Source organism: Lynx rufus, unplaced genomic scaffold (assembly GCF_022079265.1).
Source record: "Lynx rufus isolate CCGP_SWC_20201006 ecotype Redwood Valley unplaced genomic scaffold, mLynRuf1.p SCAF_1, whole genome shotgun sequence".
Lineage (NCBI taxonomy): Eukaryota > Metazoa > Chordata > Mammalia > Carnivora > Felidae > Lynx > Lynx rufus.
The window spans coordinates 100,546,135-100,564,597 of record NW_025814823.1 but is presented as its reverse complement, the minus strand read 5'-3'; the positions used below and the strand labels follow the sequence as shown (position 1 = coordinate 100,564,597).

The 18,463-nt window shown below is 42.8% G+C and overlaps 1 protein-coding gene across 1 annotated transcript in view; it reads right to left on the bottom strand.

Annotated features, from left to right (window-relative positions):
• Positions 1–18,463, bottom strand: part of SNCAIP (synuclein alpha interacting protein) — a 77,194-nt gene that overhangs the window by 22,733 nt on the left and 35,998 nt on the right. Inside the window, exons 4-6 of the mRNA XM_047083811.1 lie at positions 17,648–17,827; positions 10,668–10,781; positions 2,971–3,096 (exon numbers count right to left, since the gene is read on the bottom strand). Coding sequence (XP_046939767.1) covers positions 2,971–3,096; positions 10,668–10,781; positions 17,648–17,827 — 420 coding nt within the window. The remainder of the gene's footprint in view (positions 1–2,970; positions 3,097–10,667; positions 10,782–17,647; positions 17,828–18,463) is intronic.

Genomic DNA, 18,463 nt, shown 5'->3' with positions numbered 1-18,463 from the left:
CCCGGGCACCCCGCAAATAAATAAACCTTAAAAAAAATCAAACTTCTTTTCTATTTATACTGTGGTGACATTGGAAAAGCTGTCCCATCAGTATTAGTCAACTGCCACAATCTGACATAGTCTTTGACACTATCAAGAAGAAATGTATCTCTGGATTTATATGAGTCAAAGGTACTATTGCTTCCAAAAGAAACACCTGTGATTTTTAAAAAATTTTTTAACATTTATTTATTTTTGAGAGAGAGACAGAGAGAGAGAGAGAGAGAGAGAGAGAGAGACAGACAGAGAGTGAGGCTGAGCACAAGTTGGGGGGGGGGGAGGAGAGAGAGACACACACACAGAATCCGAAGCAGGCTCCAGGCTCCGAGCTGTCAGCACAGAGCTCCATGCGGGGCTCAAACCCATGAACCATGAGATCATGACCTTTGCCGAAATTGGACACTTGACCAACTGAGCCACCCAGGCGCCCCGAAACACCTGTGGTTTTCAAATTCCTAGATGGCTTACACCGAGGGGTCATGAGGAACTTTGGAGCCTCCTGGTTTACGGTTCAGAGCCCCCTGGTCACTCACCACGAAAGGCCGATCTGCCCCGAAGCCACTGCCACCAGCCTGACAGAAGTGGCAGGCAGATCACCTCGGCCCTGAGCTCCTGCAGCCCTCCCAGGGCATCCCTGTAAACACCTGCTGTTACCACTCCCTTGATCCCAGCCTCTGGCCTCTGCAGTTTTCCACCCAGTGTTTTCCATACTCAGTCTCCACCTCACCTCAAAAGGGCCCTTGCGATCGCCCCCGACCCCAGCCTACCCTCAGTCTCTCTGTATCTTTTTTTCCCCACTTTTAAATCTCACACCCAGTGGACAGACCCGCTTCCAAGATTATCCAAGTTTCTACAGCCACGGTATCTAGTGCCAAAAACATCATTTGTGTTAAGTGGAGAGATGAATGGCCTAAAAGCACAGACAGCCTCTGTTCACATATAAAAGAAAAATAACCAAGATCCCAAACAGAATTAGTGATATCAGCTGGTTTTCTTTGGCTGTCGGTCACTTATTAGCTGATGAAAGAAGTTCAAGATGATTAAATATTTGAGGGTTTTGTTAAATGGAAAAATTGAAGGTTTTGGTTTTTATTCAATTATTCTTTTGCTCCACAAAAAAGTCCTGCTACAGTCCTTTCATCTTCCAGAGATCCTGGGAGTAATTTAAATTTTTCTCTTTGCTCTCATTTCTTATCACTGCTTTTGCAGTGTGGCACCTTAAATGAGAAGATGCACACTTTGCCAACATTAGTGGGGAAACTTCCAGACACTCGGAATACTTCCTTTCAACATTGCTCTCCAAAGAGCGGACGCTCCAGAGAGCATTGTGTTGTTACCTCTGCCTTTTGCTTTTATGAACCTCTTGCCTTTCACACTGACAGCTTTTCCAGATCTTCTCCTGTCATTTCCAGAGTAGAGTCCCTTCTACCTTCATAAGTGACTGGTTCTCAATGCCCGGATTTTCTCTCTCTCTCTCTCTCTCTAATTTATGTATGTATATATGTATGTATTTATTTATTCATTTAGAGAGAGAAAGGGGTAGGGGCAGAGAGAGACAGGGGCAGAAGATCTGCAGCGGGCCCCATGCTGACAGCAGAGAGCCCGATGTGGGACTCTAACTCATGAACTCTGAGATCGTGACCTGAGCCCAAGTCGGACACTTAACAGACTGAGCCACCCAGGCACCCCATCAGATTTTGTCTTTTGGCGACAACCTATCCTGCACACAGTAGGACATCAGTAAGTTCCTGTTAAATCAGCACATTGAGTTGCAATAAAAGAAACAACGTGTAATAAGGTAAATAAAAAAAAAAAAAAAAAAAAAGACCGGGGCTTCCTTAGAGCGGTTCTACACGCCGAGCTTATTCTGAATGTTGTGAACTCATCGAGGTTAAAGGTACTTTCTTTAATCACAGCCTTCAGTCATATGCTGTCAGTCAGGAGGGAGCTTTCTTACATTTCAAGAAGATGTGGTAACACATCCAAAGATACTGGGTCATTGTCCATGATACGAATGGGGTGAATGGTCTGACTCTGGTAATTACGCCTTCATACATCAAATTCCCGGCCAAATTCAAACTTTGTTTCCAATGCAAAGCCTCTCCTTCCCTCACAGGGTCACCCCTCTTTCTCGTTGGTTACTGTCTCTCTTTGCTTTATCACTCAGGGCCTTAGCATTTTTTAAGAAAAGGGTTTATCTGGTTTTACATGCACATATGCCCCGAACTTCTGAGGACCCTCGCTGGGCTTTCAGTCATGTGTTATTACAATGGCGGCACTGGGTCTGGCTCAGGTTCCTGCAACAGAGCGTTCGGCTGAGGGGAAGATTCCGACTCCTCTTCTTGTGGGAACTCTAGGTGTTCTAAGCAGCCCTCCTGGATCCTCTCTCAGGTGGCTGGGGGGCAGGGAGAAGAGCCTCCTCACCTCTCCAGTGGCTCTGCTCCCCAGCCTTCGTACACCTTTGCACACATAGACCATGGTAATACTTGTGAGGCATGTAGGGCTACATGGATGAGGCCTCCTGAGGCGGTTGGGTAGAGTGGCTGGCCAACCAAGACCCTGCCTGGCCTGCCTGAGGGCTGAGGGGAGCAATGGCCCTCTGGAGGCCTCCCTGTAATCAATTCTGGGCCTTTCTGACGGCATTTGAGAAGCTCAGTCCTGCCCCAGAGCAAGCGGGCAAACCACAGCCCTCTGTCTCTAGTCCCTTTTGACAGCCTTCAACACTCAAGGAGAAACTTCTAGGACTCTTTAAGCCAACATTTGTGTGGATTTCTGGAAATACAACTATATCTACTTCATTCCTTATTATTGACTATAATGGAAAAAGCTGACTTCACGCACATATTTCTTCCAGTAAACAAAACGTCAGTTTTTTTTGTTTCATTGCTTGATAAACTCATTTCTCTCTTCAAAGCAGCAGAGCCTGCGTACCTGTATGCACCCGAGGTAGCCATGCTGTGAGGCTACGTGGACGGCACTGTTGCCATCTTGGTCCACTTCATCCAGCGAGATGCCCTGTTCTTGCATAAATTGAAGAAGCCAAAGAAGAATTTTTTCCTATAAACACACAGACAGTTGCAATTAATGGAATATCATGTCATAAGTCTAAAGTAAAACACAGAGGCAAGCAAAACTTCTAACTTGGGAAGCTTACATACCACCAGGTTGACCCTATCAGCAGAAAATACCCATTCATTGTGAACTGAAAATCCATGCTTCTCTCTGACTCAAGTCAACGTAAGAGGAATGCTCAGAGACTCTTAGGAGCAGGAAGTTATGTCCGAAATGTTCTTGTCGCACTGACATCCACTAGAGATGGAAAACTGATTTGTAGAAATTTGAGTACCTCCTCAAAGTCACACACCTAGACAGATCCAAAGTGAGGGCCAAAATCGAAGTCTTTTGATGCCAAGGCAATGTTCGTGTTATTTTGTTACACCGTCTTCAGGGTTCAAGAATATTATAAAACCTCAGACACTGAGATAAGCAACTTATCCTTTGAAGTTGATAATGCTTCAACCATGCCTTCCTAATCCCAGACCTCTTGCAATCAACAGGCTGTCAGAGAGAGGCAACAGCTTAAGTTGCTTAAGCAGAAGAACCTCACCAAAATAAAACCAGGACCTTTTGGATTTTTCTGACCAAATGTTGGTGGGGTTTTAAAGGTAAAGGTTTCCCTTATTCTGTGTTATTCACCCAATGTCTGAGCACAACTTTTCAAGAGCAAAGACACAGAGTGCTCAGTGTGTTGCCAAAATCCGTTTGCATTTTACCCACTGGGTCTTTTGTGGTATTTTCATGTTATCTTTGGCCTCAGGAGAAAGCAGGGGGATGGGATTTCACTGTTTTAAAATAGAAGAATTAAATACAATGTTAAAAAAAAAATAAGAGAGTGGTAAAAACAACAGCGTGAAGTTTAGTGAGTGGAATTTGACATTTAAAAGGATGATCATGTGTTTGAAATAGCCTTGAACCTCTCCTTAGCCTTCTAAAGGATTTTTTTTTTTTTCCAGTTACTTGCTCGGACTGGTCATGAACTTTTATACTTTTCTGGATTAAATTTGCCTTCACCTTCTGAACATGCCAACTAATCTGCTAAAGGAATGTTGGATAAAAACAGCCAACCCCTTCAGGGCTTCGCCCTTCACGGGGGAAGCAGGACACTGTTTATGAAGGCATTGGTGACATCAGGGACAGAATGAATATTCCCACCACACTCTTCCCATGTGAGCAAGCAGAGAGTAAGACCCCTAAAGAGCAAGAAGAGAAAAATGTAATGAATGCCTATAAACTACCAAGAGGGCACCCAGGGAAAGCAGGGTGTCAGCGGCAAAAGCAGAAAGACCTTGTAGAACATCAACCCTGAACATCCCTGGAGAATGAGGTGGAGAAGGAAGGCCCTGGAGGCCAGGCTGGGAGCTACAATCTGGATAAGGGTAGACTAAAGTGCTTGTCCTCGTCTTCCGAGGCAAACGTGGATGGGGGTTTGGGGCTGATATTTGGATCAGAGCAGGTGATGCTTCAAAGGCACAAGGTAGAACATTTTTATTTTTCCTAATGAGGAAGGGGTATTACTTTTATTTGGAGCCAGATGATTCTGCCGTGTGATCTTGAAGACCTGGGTGAGTGGACATATCTCAGGTTAACAAACATAACCAACTGGTTTGAAGTCAATGGATAAGACATGGAAACATCAAGAGGGCAGGCTGTCGTGATTCGACTGGTGAAAAAGACGGCCCTGTCATCTCGGTGGGTCATTCTCAGGTATGTGGTGACCTGGTTTGCTCTATGATATTCAATCATGGGATGTTAAAATGGCAGAGTAGGAGAGATTTTAGGAGTCATCCCATTCGAACACCCTTGTTTTACCAATCAGAAAGCCAAAGAAGACAAGTATATATTCTCTGATACTCTAGCAGCTCCCTTCTTTAGCAAGTAAAGTTCAGGGGAACGCAAGATAGAAATATCCTATACGTACCTTCTCGTCAGGCACATTTTCATATTTTTCAGACTCAATTAATAGCATAATGGAGAAGTCTATTCTTCTATTAATGATAGGGTTGTAGAAAATGGGATATAGCATTTCATACGACTAGACATTTTCCCCTGTAAAAATAGGGAGAAGAATCTGGACACCTCGACTTTGCAGGGGCTTGAAAATCTGGGCAGACAGGCCACGGTCTGTATAAGGCAAGAGCTGCCTTGGCTCCTGATGGTCTTTCAAGTCAGGTTCAATCCACGTTGTTCGATAACCTGCCTTCTTTTCTTCTGATGCCATGGATAACTCTCCCTTATAATTACATTCCAATTCAAGACACAAGACTTATATAAAGGAAGAACCATTATTCTACTGTTCAGAACAAGGCAGGTCTTTGCCCAGCACCTCAAATTTCAGTTTTGTGTTTGGTAGTGGGCAATTTACTTTAATAAGAAGCTACAGAATCAGCCTGTTGTTTGATAAACTTCATGAAAACAAAAGGTCTTGAATTCCCGGGTTTGGGTAAAAGCATGGTCAGCATCCAGTCTCAGAGAAAATGCCGTTTTCTGCTCTGATTCGGGAGAACATGCCAGCAGAAATCGATGGGACTATAACGTAAAGAGTGACTTACTCGACCAATATCTAGTAAGGAGAAAAAATACAGCTATTTTCTCCAACTGAGAAGGGCCTTATGAGATACATGTGTATTAAATATACATATGCAGTGATGGCTACCTCTCTTCTTAGACATTTAAGCGCTCTCTTTCTGTGCACGCCTGCGTGTGTGTTGTGTGTTGTGTGTGTCAGGGAGATGTTTAAAAAATGTCATTTCTGATTTTCATTTTGCTGTAATTCACTGCTTTCAGAGAACATCCAGTGAAGTTGTAAGGATCGAGAGGCCCTTCTGGATTATTTCCATTTTACAGAATGCCTCTCCAACTTAACATTCTACCCAGCCGCCCACACACTCATCTAGACGTTCGGTTTTTATCTATTGACTGAAAACTTCCTTCATGTCCTGGTTTCCTCTTCTGGGGATTTTCTGCTCTTTTGGTAATCTGTTTTATTGGGGCGTTTTGTGTGTTGTTAAAGGCAATGCAAGTCATTTCATGGGGCAATTAATACATGTAATTTATGAGATTTGCTGGACAAAGTCTAATAAAAAAATGTCACTGCAAAGCATTCCACAGGTCTCTTGTTGGCCTCAATCAGTAAAGGGTCTACAGTTTTCATTATGACTGTAAGTTCCAAAGGAGGCACCTTCTTCTGCAATCAGAGATCATCGAATCTAATATACTATCAAAGGTAGAATTCAGTCTGGTTTTTGAGATGTTAAAATGTAAAAAAATGGCCAGCCACAATTTCAGGGTGTCATATATTGTAAGATAAATGCAGAATCCAGAGACGGTAAAATGTGAACAAAAAGTGTATCCGAGAACTTGTTAAACAGGTTAAGGCCTAAATAATTCAGTGTCAAGTTTCCCTTATGTTTTACTTATGGTGAAATAAGTCAATTGAACAATATTGAGATCAATAAAACAGGAAATTGGAAGATACCCAATAATCCTAAGAAGCAACATTTATCTAATGTCTACTATGTGTCAGCAACGGGCAGTGTTCATGTGGCTTTTTGCCCCCTGGCAAATAAACCACTTTTATCTCCATGTTAGAGATGAACAAACTGAGGTCCAGAGAGATCTTTTCTATTTAAAAATAATAATAAACGTCTCCAAGACCCCTGAGGTAGTAAATGGCAGGGCTAGGATTTAAGATCAGACACGGAGCCACTGTTCTCCAGGCCTCTGCTATCTGTCTACTCAGTATGAGTATCCGCAGCCACTCACTGACCCATGGCCCCTGAATCCGTAATGGACACACTCATTTTGCACGCTTGGGTCACAGAAAGCACAATTAACAGCCCATCAGTCTATGGGTTTATGGAGCTCTGTGTTGCTTACGCTGTTTCAAAGATCAGTCCCTGGAGAGCGGATGGGTGCTTCGGCTAATCAGACATTTTTCTATTTTGCTTTTGTCTGCAATCTCAGTACTTTGCGTGTTGTTTTCTTATTTCTATCCGGTGACAGTGAAACAATCAAGTCCACAGAATATTTTGCTTTTTTAAAGTCGATCGTGGAAAAACAATCGCATGTAGCCTCTTGCCTGCATGCCTATCGCTGTAGGAATTGCTGCTCTGTTCCTTTTTTTTAAAACTTGTCCCTGATCATTCTATCCCTTTGTTTTTTGTTTTGTTTTGTTTTGATCTGTGTCAGGGCCAACATTTCAAACGCCGAATGCGGGGTGCCTGGGTAGCTCAGTTGGTTAAGCATCCTGTTCTTGGTTTTGGCTCAGGTCATGACCTCATGGTTCGTGGGTTCAAGCCCTGTGTCAGGCTGCGAGCTGACGGTGTGGAGCCTGCTTGGGATTCTCTGTCTCCCTCTCTCTGCTCCTCCCCTGCTCTCTCTCAAAATAAATAAATAAACACAAAAAATAAAATGCAGAATGCACCCAGTGTAGACAAAGGTGCTCTTGGTACACGCTGAGTGCTATGAGGGAGGTTGTTTTCACAGCAGGATGTCCTTACCAAAAGTGACAGGGGAGACTCAGAAACACAACGGTCACAAGGAACACAGAACCCACTGAACCAATGACCGGTGCAGAATGGGCTGAAGCCCCCAAACTGCTGAGGGCACGACAGCTTTGCTGGGAGCGTGGGCCAGACCCTCAGAGCCTTCGTGGTGAAATAAAACAGCGCCCGTGACACAGGGTAGCTTTGACTTGAGACAATGCTGTCTCTACTGTTTGGCCGGCAACAACTCTCTCCAGGGACAGCAAAGCAGGCCGACTGGAGGACATCCCTGCTTTTTCCGGGAGTTTCCCTGCAGTTTTCACCTCCGTGCTCCCTGTGGCTAGTGCTGCTCCGTACGATCAGGCAATGGAATAATTGCACCCTCTGAGACTTCATGTGTCAAGAGGAGGAAAATCAATTCTTATCACCCCAAGATCTATCACTCCAGGAGTCCGCTAAAATCTGCCGGCTGCCCTGCGGTACCGGAGTCTTTAAGGTAATTTTTGCGAGAAAAAGGACACAAATTGGGAGTCACGTAGAGCCCCTTCTTTGAGAATCTATATGAGGGGCAGAGGGCAACTAAAATAAACCAAGGGAGGAATTTTCCTCTGTTCTATCCTTTCCAGCAGTATTTACTGAAGAAACAAAAGCAGAGCACATTCAAGTGCCTGCCTGATGCAGAAAAACCTGCATGTGCTGAATCCATTAGAAAAATGTTCAATAACAGTCTTCCTTGTGAAAATATTAGCCTTGTAACGGTTCCAAGTTCAGCATCTCCACAGGTTACCTGTTACATAAGTGCCTGCGGCGGATGCGGGATGGCTGGGCAGAGGAGGACTCGTGGCTCTAAAGGGCCTCGATGCCTTCCACTTGGGGAGGAGTGCTCTCTGAAAGGCGCTGCTGGGCTGCCCTGCTCAGAGCCATACTCCGGGTCATTAAAAAGGCCTCTCAGCTTGAAATAACAGCCTGAAGACTGATACTAGCGTGAGGCAAACGTCTGACGTGGCTCTTCTGCGAGGTCCCTGATTTCCGTATTTTCCTCTAGTCCAGTCCAGTAAGCCACAGCATCACCCAACCAGTCCCAGAAAGGACATGTGCGCTTCTTTGGTCCTGATGGCTTCACGATTGCAAGAAACCCACTGTGAGAGGCGAACAGAGAAGCTGGCACACATAAGCAGCATTTCCCGAAACAAAGAATGCCAGGGGCCCAATTATTTACTTAGAGTCTCAGAACAGCAATGCAATCCCTTCCTCCTTTTCTTTGGCAAGCTCTACCAAAAGCACAGGTAGCGTTTCTACGGGGATGGAAAATTCCTTGCTAGGCTTTAGATAAGCCGATGAAATCAGGAACACGAAACGATTATTCAGACGGTTTGGGAATAAATTACATTCAGTTTTATACTGAAAATGATTTAGGAAGATCAACGGTGATTACATTCTTTTGGTCATTCGAAAACTCGATTCTCCCCTTTGCCAGTACAAGCCAAAAAAGGGCATCCTCAGCAATTGTTTAGGAACTGTGATGGTTGTTTGTGGAATACTGTGACTGGGGCTCGCCAGGACAGGACACTGAGAAAATGGAGTAATTCTTTCAAAGACAGTAGCTTTGACAAATTGTCAGTGTTCTTTCTGCTCTTTTCTTCATGTCGTAAATTTAGTACCAGGTACTGACTTTGATGACCTGTGTATCACCATGTGTTGTTAGACGGAATTGTAAGAAAGTCTTCCTCAGGTCAATGCCGCTGGGAACGGGCTATAGGAATTGCCTACACAGGCAGATGCAAAACAGAATCTGGTCCTGAAATCGGAGGGCCTGAGCTGAGGTGCACTCTTTGCTTACTAGGCACTGGAACAAGACAAGTGTAAGCCACTTAACTTTCTTCCTTGACTCTCACCTCCAGAATGGGTACAGACAACAGGATCCAACAGGGTTATTTTAAAGAATAAGCGAGATAATGTACACAAACTCCAAAGGCTTGGTGCCTGGCACATAGAGTGAACGTTACATATTAACATATACATATATGTTGTATATGTGTGTCACATACATGTTATACATATGTCGTATTTATATATATGGGATATATACATACATACAAACACACACTCATACATACGTATTTGTGTATAATTTATATTCACTGAAGTTACCATGGTACAACATAAACTATCACCTAACATGGACTTGCACTAAAGAAAGACTGCAGTCATAGTCTCCAAGGGTATTTTTTGAACTTGAGATTGTCATGCTCGGAAAAGCTTAATCTCTTGTTGACAATACCACAATTTACTGCCACCGGGATGGTTCATGAAGCCAAAGGGGATATGGTTATAGGCATGAGAAGCAATTTTCTTTGCCACAGACAAATATGATTAAATCTATTTTAATACAGTGCTGACTTTATTTATTTTTTTAAGGCTGAGATTGGCACTCTGTGGTTCCAATTTTTTAGAAAATATAATTTATACTTACTCCTCTCAAAGGGAGTTACTCATGATTTTTGTACTCCACACCCTGGATTGTGATCTGTGTACATCAACTACTCATACTGGGATTTCCTAAGGTAGAAACTGGTTGTAACTGCGACTGATCTAGTTAGTGTGTTTGCTCATCTTAGAGATTTCCTTGATTAATATCTGACTGAAGATTTTCCTTTTAATGTTGGGTACGAGAAAATGTATCATTTTCCCTTTTGACGAAAGTTAAATGCATTTGTTGTAGGAAATTTGGAAAATACTGAAAAATACAAAAAAGAAGATAAAAGCCACTTGTAATTCCGCCTTGAGTGGTAACAGCTGTGAACATGTTGTGACACAGCTTGTTTTCTAATCTTATTATTTACGTCTCTTCCTTTCTCTAGAATTCAAAGTTGGTACCAAATTACAGGAATGGTTTTATAGCATACGTTTCAATATCTTATAATGAATGTTTTTTCCCATAAAATTCCATCATATGTATGTAGCTTCATTATTTATCCAATATCTTATTATGGAATATTTAGGTTGTTTAAAACATGTTTGTCATTTAAAAATATTACAATGAAGCGACTGCTTATAAATCTGATTATTAAAAATTCCTCATACCTGACCAAAGCAACCTGCGTAATGAATGAGGCTTGGAAAATCCTTAGAACAACTCAGTTCGGCAATGGCCTCGGTTTCACTCACCATCCAACGTACACACTCCAACTGACCGTTCTAGATTGACAAAAAGAAGAAAGAAATTCAAAGTAATTCAGGTTTGAAAAATACCTCATAGGGGCACCCGGGTGGCTCAGTCAGTTGGATGTCTGACTCCTGATTTCGGCTCAGATCATGATGTTACAGTTTGTGGGATCCGGCCCTGTGTCAGGCTCTGGTGGTGGCAGCTCAGAGCCTGCTTGGGATTCTCTCTCTCCCTCACTCTGTGTCTCTGTCTCTTTGCCCCTTCCCTGTTTGCTTGCACAGGTTCTCTCTCTCTCTGCCTCTCTCTCTCTCAAAAATAAAGAAAACAAACTAAAAAAAAAAAAAAGCCTCACGGGGTGCCTGCATAGCTCACTTGGTTAAGTGTCCAACTCTTGATTTTGACTCAGGACATAACCTCACACATCAGGTTTGAGCCCCACATCGGGTTCTGTGTTCACAGCACAGAGCCTGCTTGGGCTTCTCTCTCTGTCAACCTCTTCCTCTGCCTCTCCCCTGCTTATGTTCACTCTCTCTCTCTCTCTCTCTCTCTCTCTCTCTCTCAAAAACAAAACAAAACAAAACCTCACAGACAGTAATTTTGCCGAGGGAAAAAAATCACATGAATTTTGGTTCTTGTATTTGGCTTAATTTATTTGCAGTATAAGCATATCATGTATTATACTTCTGATCTGTGGTTCTGACTCAAAATCAGTTGGGGAATTTTTACGTAAATGCAGTTTCATAAACTTAATCAGTTGGTTTAAATCACTTTATTGAGGTATTCAATACTGTAATACTATAAAACATACCCTACCCTGTTTTAAGCATGTGGTTTGATGAATTTCAACAGATACATACTCTCTTGTAACTACTGCTCCAATCAAGATATAGAACATCTCCAGCGCCCCCTTCCCCCCAGTCTCTAGGACTCCAGGGTCTCAGGTCCTCATCTTTGCCCCAGGCAACCACTGATAGGATTTTATTTTATTATGAGCATTCATGCCTCTGAGAGTCCACCGTGCTGCTGCTTGTATGAAAAGTTTGTTCTTTTTTACTGCTGCCAAGTATTCCATTGTATGAATATACCAATATCCGTTTATTCATTAATTCTGAGAATAGGCTTTAACCCTTGACAATTTGAAATGGCAGGATTCCAAAAGAAAGAAAGAAAATAATCCTATTATACTGGCTCCAATGCTACCTGCACTGAAGGCTCTGGGGACTCCGTCCCCAAAGCGCACTGGCTTTTTCCTCCAGTGCTGAGATCCCAAACTGTGCAAACCAGGAAGGCAGCCGTGACATGTATAAGCTAGTCACGAGCATCCAGACTTTGGAATGGATTTAAATCCTGAATCCACTACTTAGTTACAAGACCTCCAACAAGTTGCTTCCCCTCTCTGATAGTCCGTTTTCTCCTCTGTGAAATGGCAGGGATAGTAGTAATGACCTCATACAGTTACTGGGAGCAGTAGATGAGACAGAGCATGTGAGAGTCCTTGGCACACAACACTTATTACCTCTTACTAGCAGCACGCTCTTTTAGATCCTCTATAACACCAGCGAGATGTTCAGCCGCCTTCCCGGTTTGCCCAGGGTGGGGCCTCAGACCAGGAGAAAAGAGCCACCGCGTCATGGAGGGTGGGAAGCGTATTCTAAACATAAGATGCAGGAGGTAATCTGCTCATTATTCATCTACACCTATTTGCATATTGGAATTTCAAGTAGTCAACTCACAACTATTCACAGGCAGAGACCATTCTTCCCCTGGGGGAACCTAGCAGGGCCAGGTGTGGGCCGAGTAGCTTCCAGGTGCCCCCACTGATCTGTCTCCTCCCTCTGCTGCCCTCCTTGCTGCCAGAGGAGGTTGGTCTGTATGGGCCGACTCCCTTGCCCCCAGATTTGGCTGATGGAGAGTGGTAGTGGGACACCACGAAAAGAGAGGGAGTTTGAGGTCCCGTCTGTTCCTGGCTTCCTCAACCCCTATGGGGTTGCCGCTGGCTGCTGAGTCCCTCTACCAGTCAAAGGTCAAAAATCAGCCAGTTCCTTCCTTCAGCCCTGTCTTGCTGGCACCCCCGGCTCTCAGACGGTAACAGTGCTCTGCTCTTAGTCCAGGACACTGCACTTTTCTTCTTGGGCTCCCTATACCCCACCCATCATCCTTTCGTGTATGGATCCTTCATTACAGATGTTTTTCAAACCGCACGCTTTGAGCAAGCCAACTGTGCCCTACCAGGATGAATCAACACCCAACAAGCCACTGACACCATGCGTTGCATTCCGTTCCTTCTGAATGGACAAAGGAAGGAGAATAGTGGCGAGCATCTGCTAGGCAAGACCGTTCAGAGCAAGCAGCACGTACGCAGAACACGGGAGTATACGGCAACATTTCTGACTTTAACGATTTGAGTCTTGTCTCTTTTTGTCTTAGTCTAACTAAAAGCTTACTCATTTTTGAAAAAATCCTTTCATGGAACTAGAATTGGTTTTGTTGACTTTCTCTGTTGGTTTTTTTCCCCCCCTGTTGTCTGTTGCATTTATTTCTGCTTGAATTTTCAAATTTCTTCTGCTTGCTTTAAATGTAGTTTTCTTTTTTTTTAAGTTTCCTAAGATAGAAGATTAAGCTGTTAGCTTTCTCTTTCTTTCTTTCTTTCTTTCTTTCTTTCTTTCTTTCTTTCTTTCTTTCTTTCTTTCTTTCTTTTCTTTCTCTCTTCCTAAACAATTTTTTGAGAGGGGAGAGGGGCGACAGAGGAAGACCAAGGATCTGAAGCAGGCTCCACGGCCAGCACAGAGCCCAAAAGGAGCTTGACCTCGTGACTCCAAGATCATGACCTGAGCCTAAATCAAGAGTGGGGTGCTTAACCAACTGAGCCACCCAGGCGCCCCTAAGATATTACTTTAGACCATTTTCCTTTTCTTTTTTTTAATTCTGGCATTTACAATTATACATTTCATCCTCAGCATTGCTTTCACTACATCCTTAAATGATAATATATTGCATTTGCATTCACCACCAAATATTTTCCAGGGTCTCTTGTAATTTCTTCTTTGATAAGTGATTATTCTGGAGTGATTATTCTGGATACGTGATAATAATTATTCTATTCATTCCAGACACTTGTGAATACCCCAAATTTCCTTCTGTTACTGACTCCTAAACCTCATTTCACTATGGTTAAAAGGGCATACTTTGTATGACTTCAATCCTTCCTAATTTACAGAGACCTGTTCTCTGGCCCAGCATATGGTCTATTCTGGAGAATGTCCCATGTGTACTTGGGAGGGAATGTGTATTCTTCTGTTGTTGGCTAGAATGTTCTGTTAGATGTCTGTTAGGTCTAGTTATTCCACAAGGTGATGTTGAAATAAATGTATTAAGTGACAAAATGCAGCCACAAAGGTGGAAGGAAACATATTGCTACTATGATTTTGAACGCAGCATCACTTGCCGTAAATAGAAATACCAAGAAAACAAACAAACAAAATGTTATTACATTCTGGCAGGAGACTGTTTGCCTGAAATCTCTGAGACTGGGGTCACTCACTGGATGTTAAAAAGGAGTGCCAGTAGGTTATGTCTCTGAAGTCATTTTTTCACCAGACCAACATGTTGTCTTTGAGCTTGATCAGAAAGGACTGAATGAGAAATGAAAAAGAAATTAAGGGTATTTCATTCCATGTCTGTTTAGTTCCTAAAATAATGTATCGTGTTGGCCCTATTTGAGAAACACACTGCTCTCACCTTATAGAAATCTTTCTTTCCAGTTATTTTTGCCAAACTGTTCCCAAAGGGGACTCAGTAATGCGCTGAACTGCCACAGTATTTAGTGCTGGGTTCCCCAGAAAACCCTCAATAAATTCTGCATGTAACTGGTAAGAATTTATTACGTTCCATCTAAGGAGTTTAAGTGGAGGGGAGAGGAGTTCTTAAGCCTTCAAAGCCGCTTTCCTCAGGTAATCTTTTTATGTGATATCCTATCTCTGACTTTGCTTCCTGTCAGCCCAGTCGTATTATCTCAGCAACTTTGGCCATTTGTACCGAGTTTGTTCTCTTTAATAACAGCAGGGCTCTCAGACCTATGTTTAATGAGCTGAAACACCATCGGCTGGTCACTGGTGTTCAAAACAAGGTCCTAAAACAAAAGAATGATGACTTCTTAGAACTCCCTCAACTTCACCAACGTCTGTCAAATTACACTGAATGGACTGAGGCAGGATTTGTGTCGGGACCAATTTCCAAAGGGGGTGGCACTCACAAAATATCTGTCTTTACTGCTTTTGTGAATTCTAGATTAAAGGAAGAAATAGAAGATTTCCCTTTCTCATATCATTGCCTGGAAGTAAAAATATGAAAAGTCTGAGACCGCAAATAAGAGCTTTCAAGTTTTATGGGTTTGATATGTGTTCTTCATTAAAATAAAAAAACAAAATGCACTACAGTTTTATTCTTATTCTTACTCTTACCCTTACCCTTACTCTTATTCTTCTTATTCAGTAATCTGTACACCCAACATGGGGCTTGAACTCACAACTCCAAGATCAAGAGTTGCACACTCTTCCAACTGAGCCAGCCAGATGTCCCAAAATGCCCTGCAGCTTAAGTTTCCATGCCGATTATATGACAGCAGTGTGTTGACTGAAGCAGTTTATTAAGAATGGACTAACAATATGGAAACCATAGAAAGAGTTTATACCCAGGTGGCTGAAATGCCACCAAGTTTCTTCTGTACTGTCCTACTCTGAAGACTCTTAATCTGTGAAAACAAGCATGAAGGGATAGAAACAAAGAAAAAAAAAATCTTTCTCTTCCAACTATGTAGCTAAGATATACTCCATAATCTAACATTAGTTAGAAAAACTAATAAGACCTGTATTTTATAAACACTAAAACAGCAAGGCAAATGTCAATATTTATTGGCCATGCAACAATAATTTATTCATCACTGACTCCTGTCCATTGATGACCAGACCCAACCCCTGCCTTCCCGCAGGACTCGGATCTAGGACTAGATCCTGAATTCGCCACCCCACACTTGAATTGCTGGTAACTTACCTGCCGTATCTATCTGGCTATCAGCTCCTTAAGAAAAGGGACTACGTCTCATTCAAATCTGAATTGCCTTCATCTAACATAGTACCTACTGGACTCGGTACACATTGTCGAACTCAACTATGATGCACCCTGACTTCGCATCTAATTTCTCTTTCTTCATGATGGCTGCCTTCAGTTCCGCTCTTAATGTGACACGGCAACATTCACTAAAGGAAAGCGATATCTACCAAGGTCATAGATTTCTTATTTTAATATATTTTTTTTAACGTTTATTTATTTTTGGGACAGAGAGAGACAGAGCATGAACGGGGGAGGGACAGAGAGAGAGGGAGACACAGAATCAGAAACAGGCTCCAGGCTCTGAGCCATCAGCCCAGAGCCTGACGCGGGGCTCGAACTCACGGACCGCGAGATCGTGACCTGGCTGAAGTCGGACACTTAACCGACTGCGCCACCCAGGCGCCCCGATTTCTTATTTTATAAAAAAAAATATTATTTTCTATAGCATCTTTGCAATAGTACATTATCATTGAGTAAAATTAAATAAAACAGAAAGCAACTTGTAATACGTAAAACTTTACCACATGGTAAATAAATTAACGATGCAAAATTCAGATTTGCTTAAAAGATATGTGAGGGGCAGGCCAGCAACCACTTGTTTTTCAAATGTAACATGTTCTTCGGTGAATTCACAAACAGATTTCTTTAACTAGCAAGTTCCCCTAGTAAATTTCAAAAGTAATTCCATTTCTAAAAATTATGATCATTCAGCTTTTAGAAGACATAACTAGCAAAACACATATGTAGAAGCACAGGCTGTATTACATTTCCCTGAACTTCACTTCTGGCTTCTTCATAAATATGACTGAATTCTACATTTATTTGCCAAAGATCTTAAAAGTAATTTTAGTTTAATAGCTAACCTTCTAGCGATGTGTTATATTTTACAGAGGCACTCACTTGCAGTGCTATAAAAGACCATGTTTCCCTGACTCACAATTTCTAGGTTTTAACTCTTTCCCCGTCGGCATTAATTTGTATAGATTTTGACAGACAGCATACTGTGCTCCACCAAGAGCTAGACTCAAACTCGGCACTGACCCTCTAAACAACTTTGGGTCCTGAAGACATTTAAACTTCAGATGTGATCCATTAGAAGCCTGCTTTATGATCTGAAATACTCCTGAGAGCTATCATTCCTTAAAATACACCTTTTCCTCATTTGTTTCGCTCATTATATTCACATTAGGAAAAAAATGAAACCGTCTCAGATAAATCCAGGTGTGGTTAAGAATCTGAATTGCAGTCACCAGCAGTAACAAAAGTTCTGAGAACTGCAATAGATCATTTTACTTCCTCTTTATTAGCTGACTCGAAGCTTACCCTCATTGCACAATAAACTGGAATGTAGTCTCCAAATCTCAAAGCAGTTAGTAACTGAAATGATTACTATCTTAAATGTCATATGCTCATTTGCCGTTTACTAGGTATACTGTGCTCCCCCCTCCCCACCCTACACTCATGTGTCTGACTTAGCTCACTAGGAATCTTAAAACAACAATCAGGGGCAGCGGGGTGGTTCAGTCAGTTAAGTGTCTGACTCTTGATTTTGGCTTGGGTCATGGGTCATGATCTCGCGGTGTGTGGGTTCGAGCCCCATGTCCGGCTTTGCGCTGACAGCGTGCAGCCTGCTTGGGATTCTGTCTCCTTCTCTCTCTGCCCCCATCCCCCACTTGCTCTTTGTATCTTTCTCAAAAATAAATGGAAATAAGACCTAAAAAAAAAAAAAAACCCAAAAACCTCAACAACCCGACTTTTAGCGGTGGAGGGTGCAGCCCCAACCGATCACCTTGATGGCCAAGCCTGCTGGAGTCAATCTCTCCGCATTCCGCTCACTGAGGCAGTCTTCTCCCATCAGAGACGTGAGGTGCTGCAGACATTCCGCGTGTCCCTGCGATGCGGCCACGTGTAAGAGATTGTTGCCAGTCTCATCGTGAATTTTGTCTAGGTTGTCAGCAGCTAGGTGGGGCTGTACAAAGAGTTAAGATTAGAACACTTAAGTCAATAATCAGAACGAGATGCTGTGGGGGTTCTGCTGTGGGCACTGGTAAGAAGAGATGATCTTCCAGAAGCTCTGGTGCCAATCCTGGGGATGTAGTAAGTCAAAATTCCTTACCATCAATTCTGATGATTGCCCATTACAGAGTTTGCTCTGCTACCCTTGAGAACATGAATTCTCAAGAGACTTATCTTCATGGGAGACATGGAGACTGGGATAGGTCAACAAGACTGCGGAGACTCCGAGCTGGCTTTCTAAACAACTGCAATGATATTTATGGTAATTGGCAAATTCCCTCTCTGTCTACTCCACTCGACTGCTACGTGCTGACAGCCAGACTGTGTTTTATTCTCTGTTGTAGGTTTGTTGAATGAAGGAACTACTTCTCTCAAGCATCTCGTCTGCCTTGAACTACAGAGAATTGGCTTTCATTGCAACCTCATGATGGCTGCCATGACTAGCGCCGCCACGGGGTTCTTCTAGATACTTTCACCCAGACAGACTCCTGGACGCTACCTGGACTTTGATTTTCTCACCTGTAGTGAAGCTCAGTTCCCTGTGTTAGTTCCATGGTTGACAGAGACTGTTGGGTGAACTGAGAGGTAT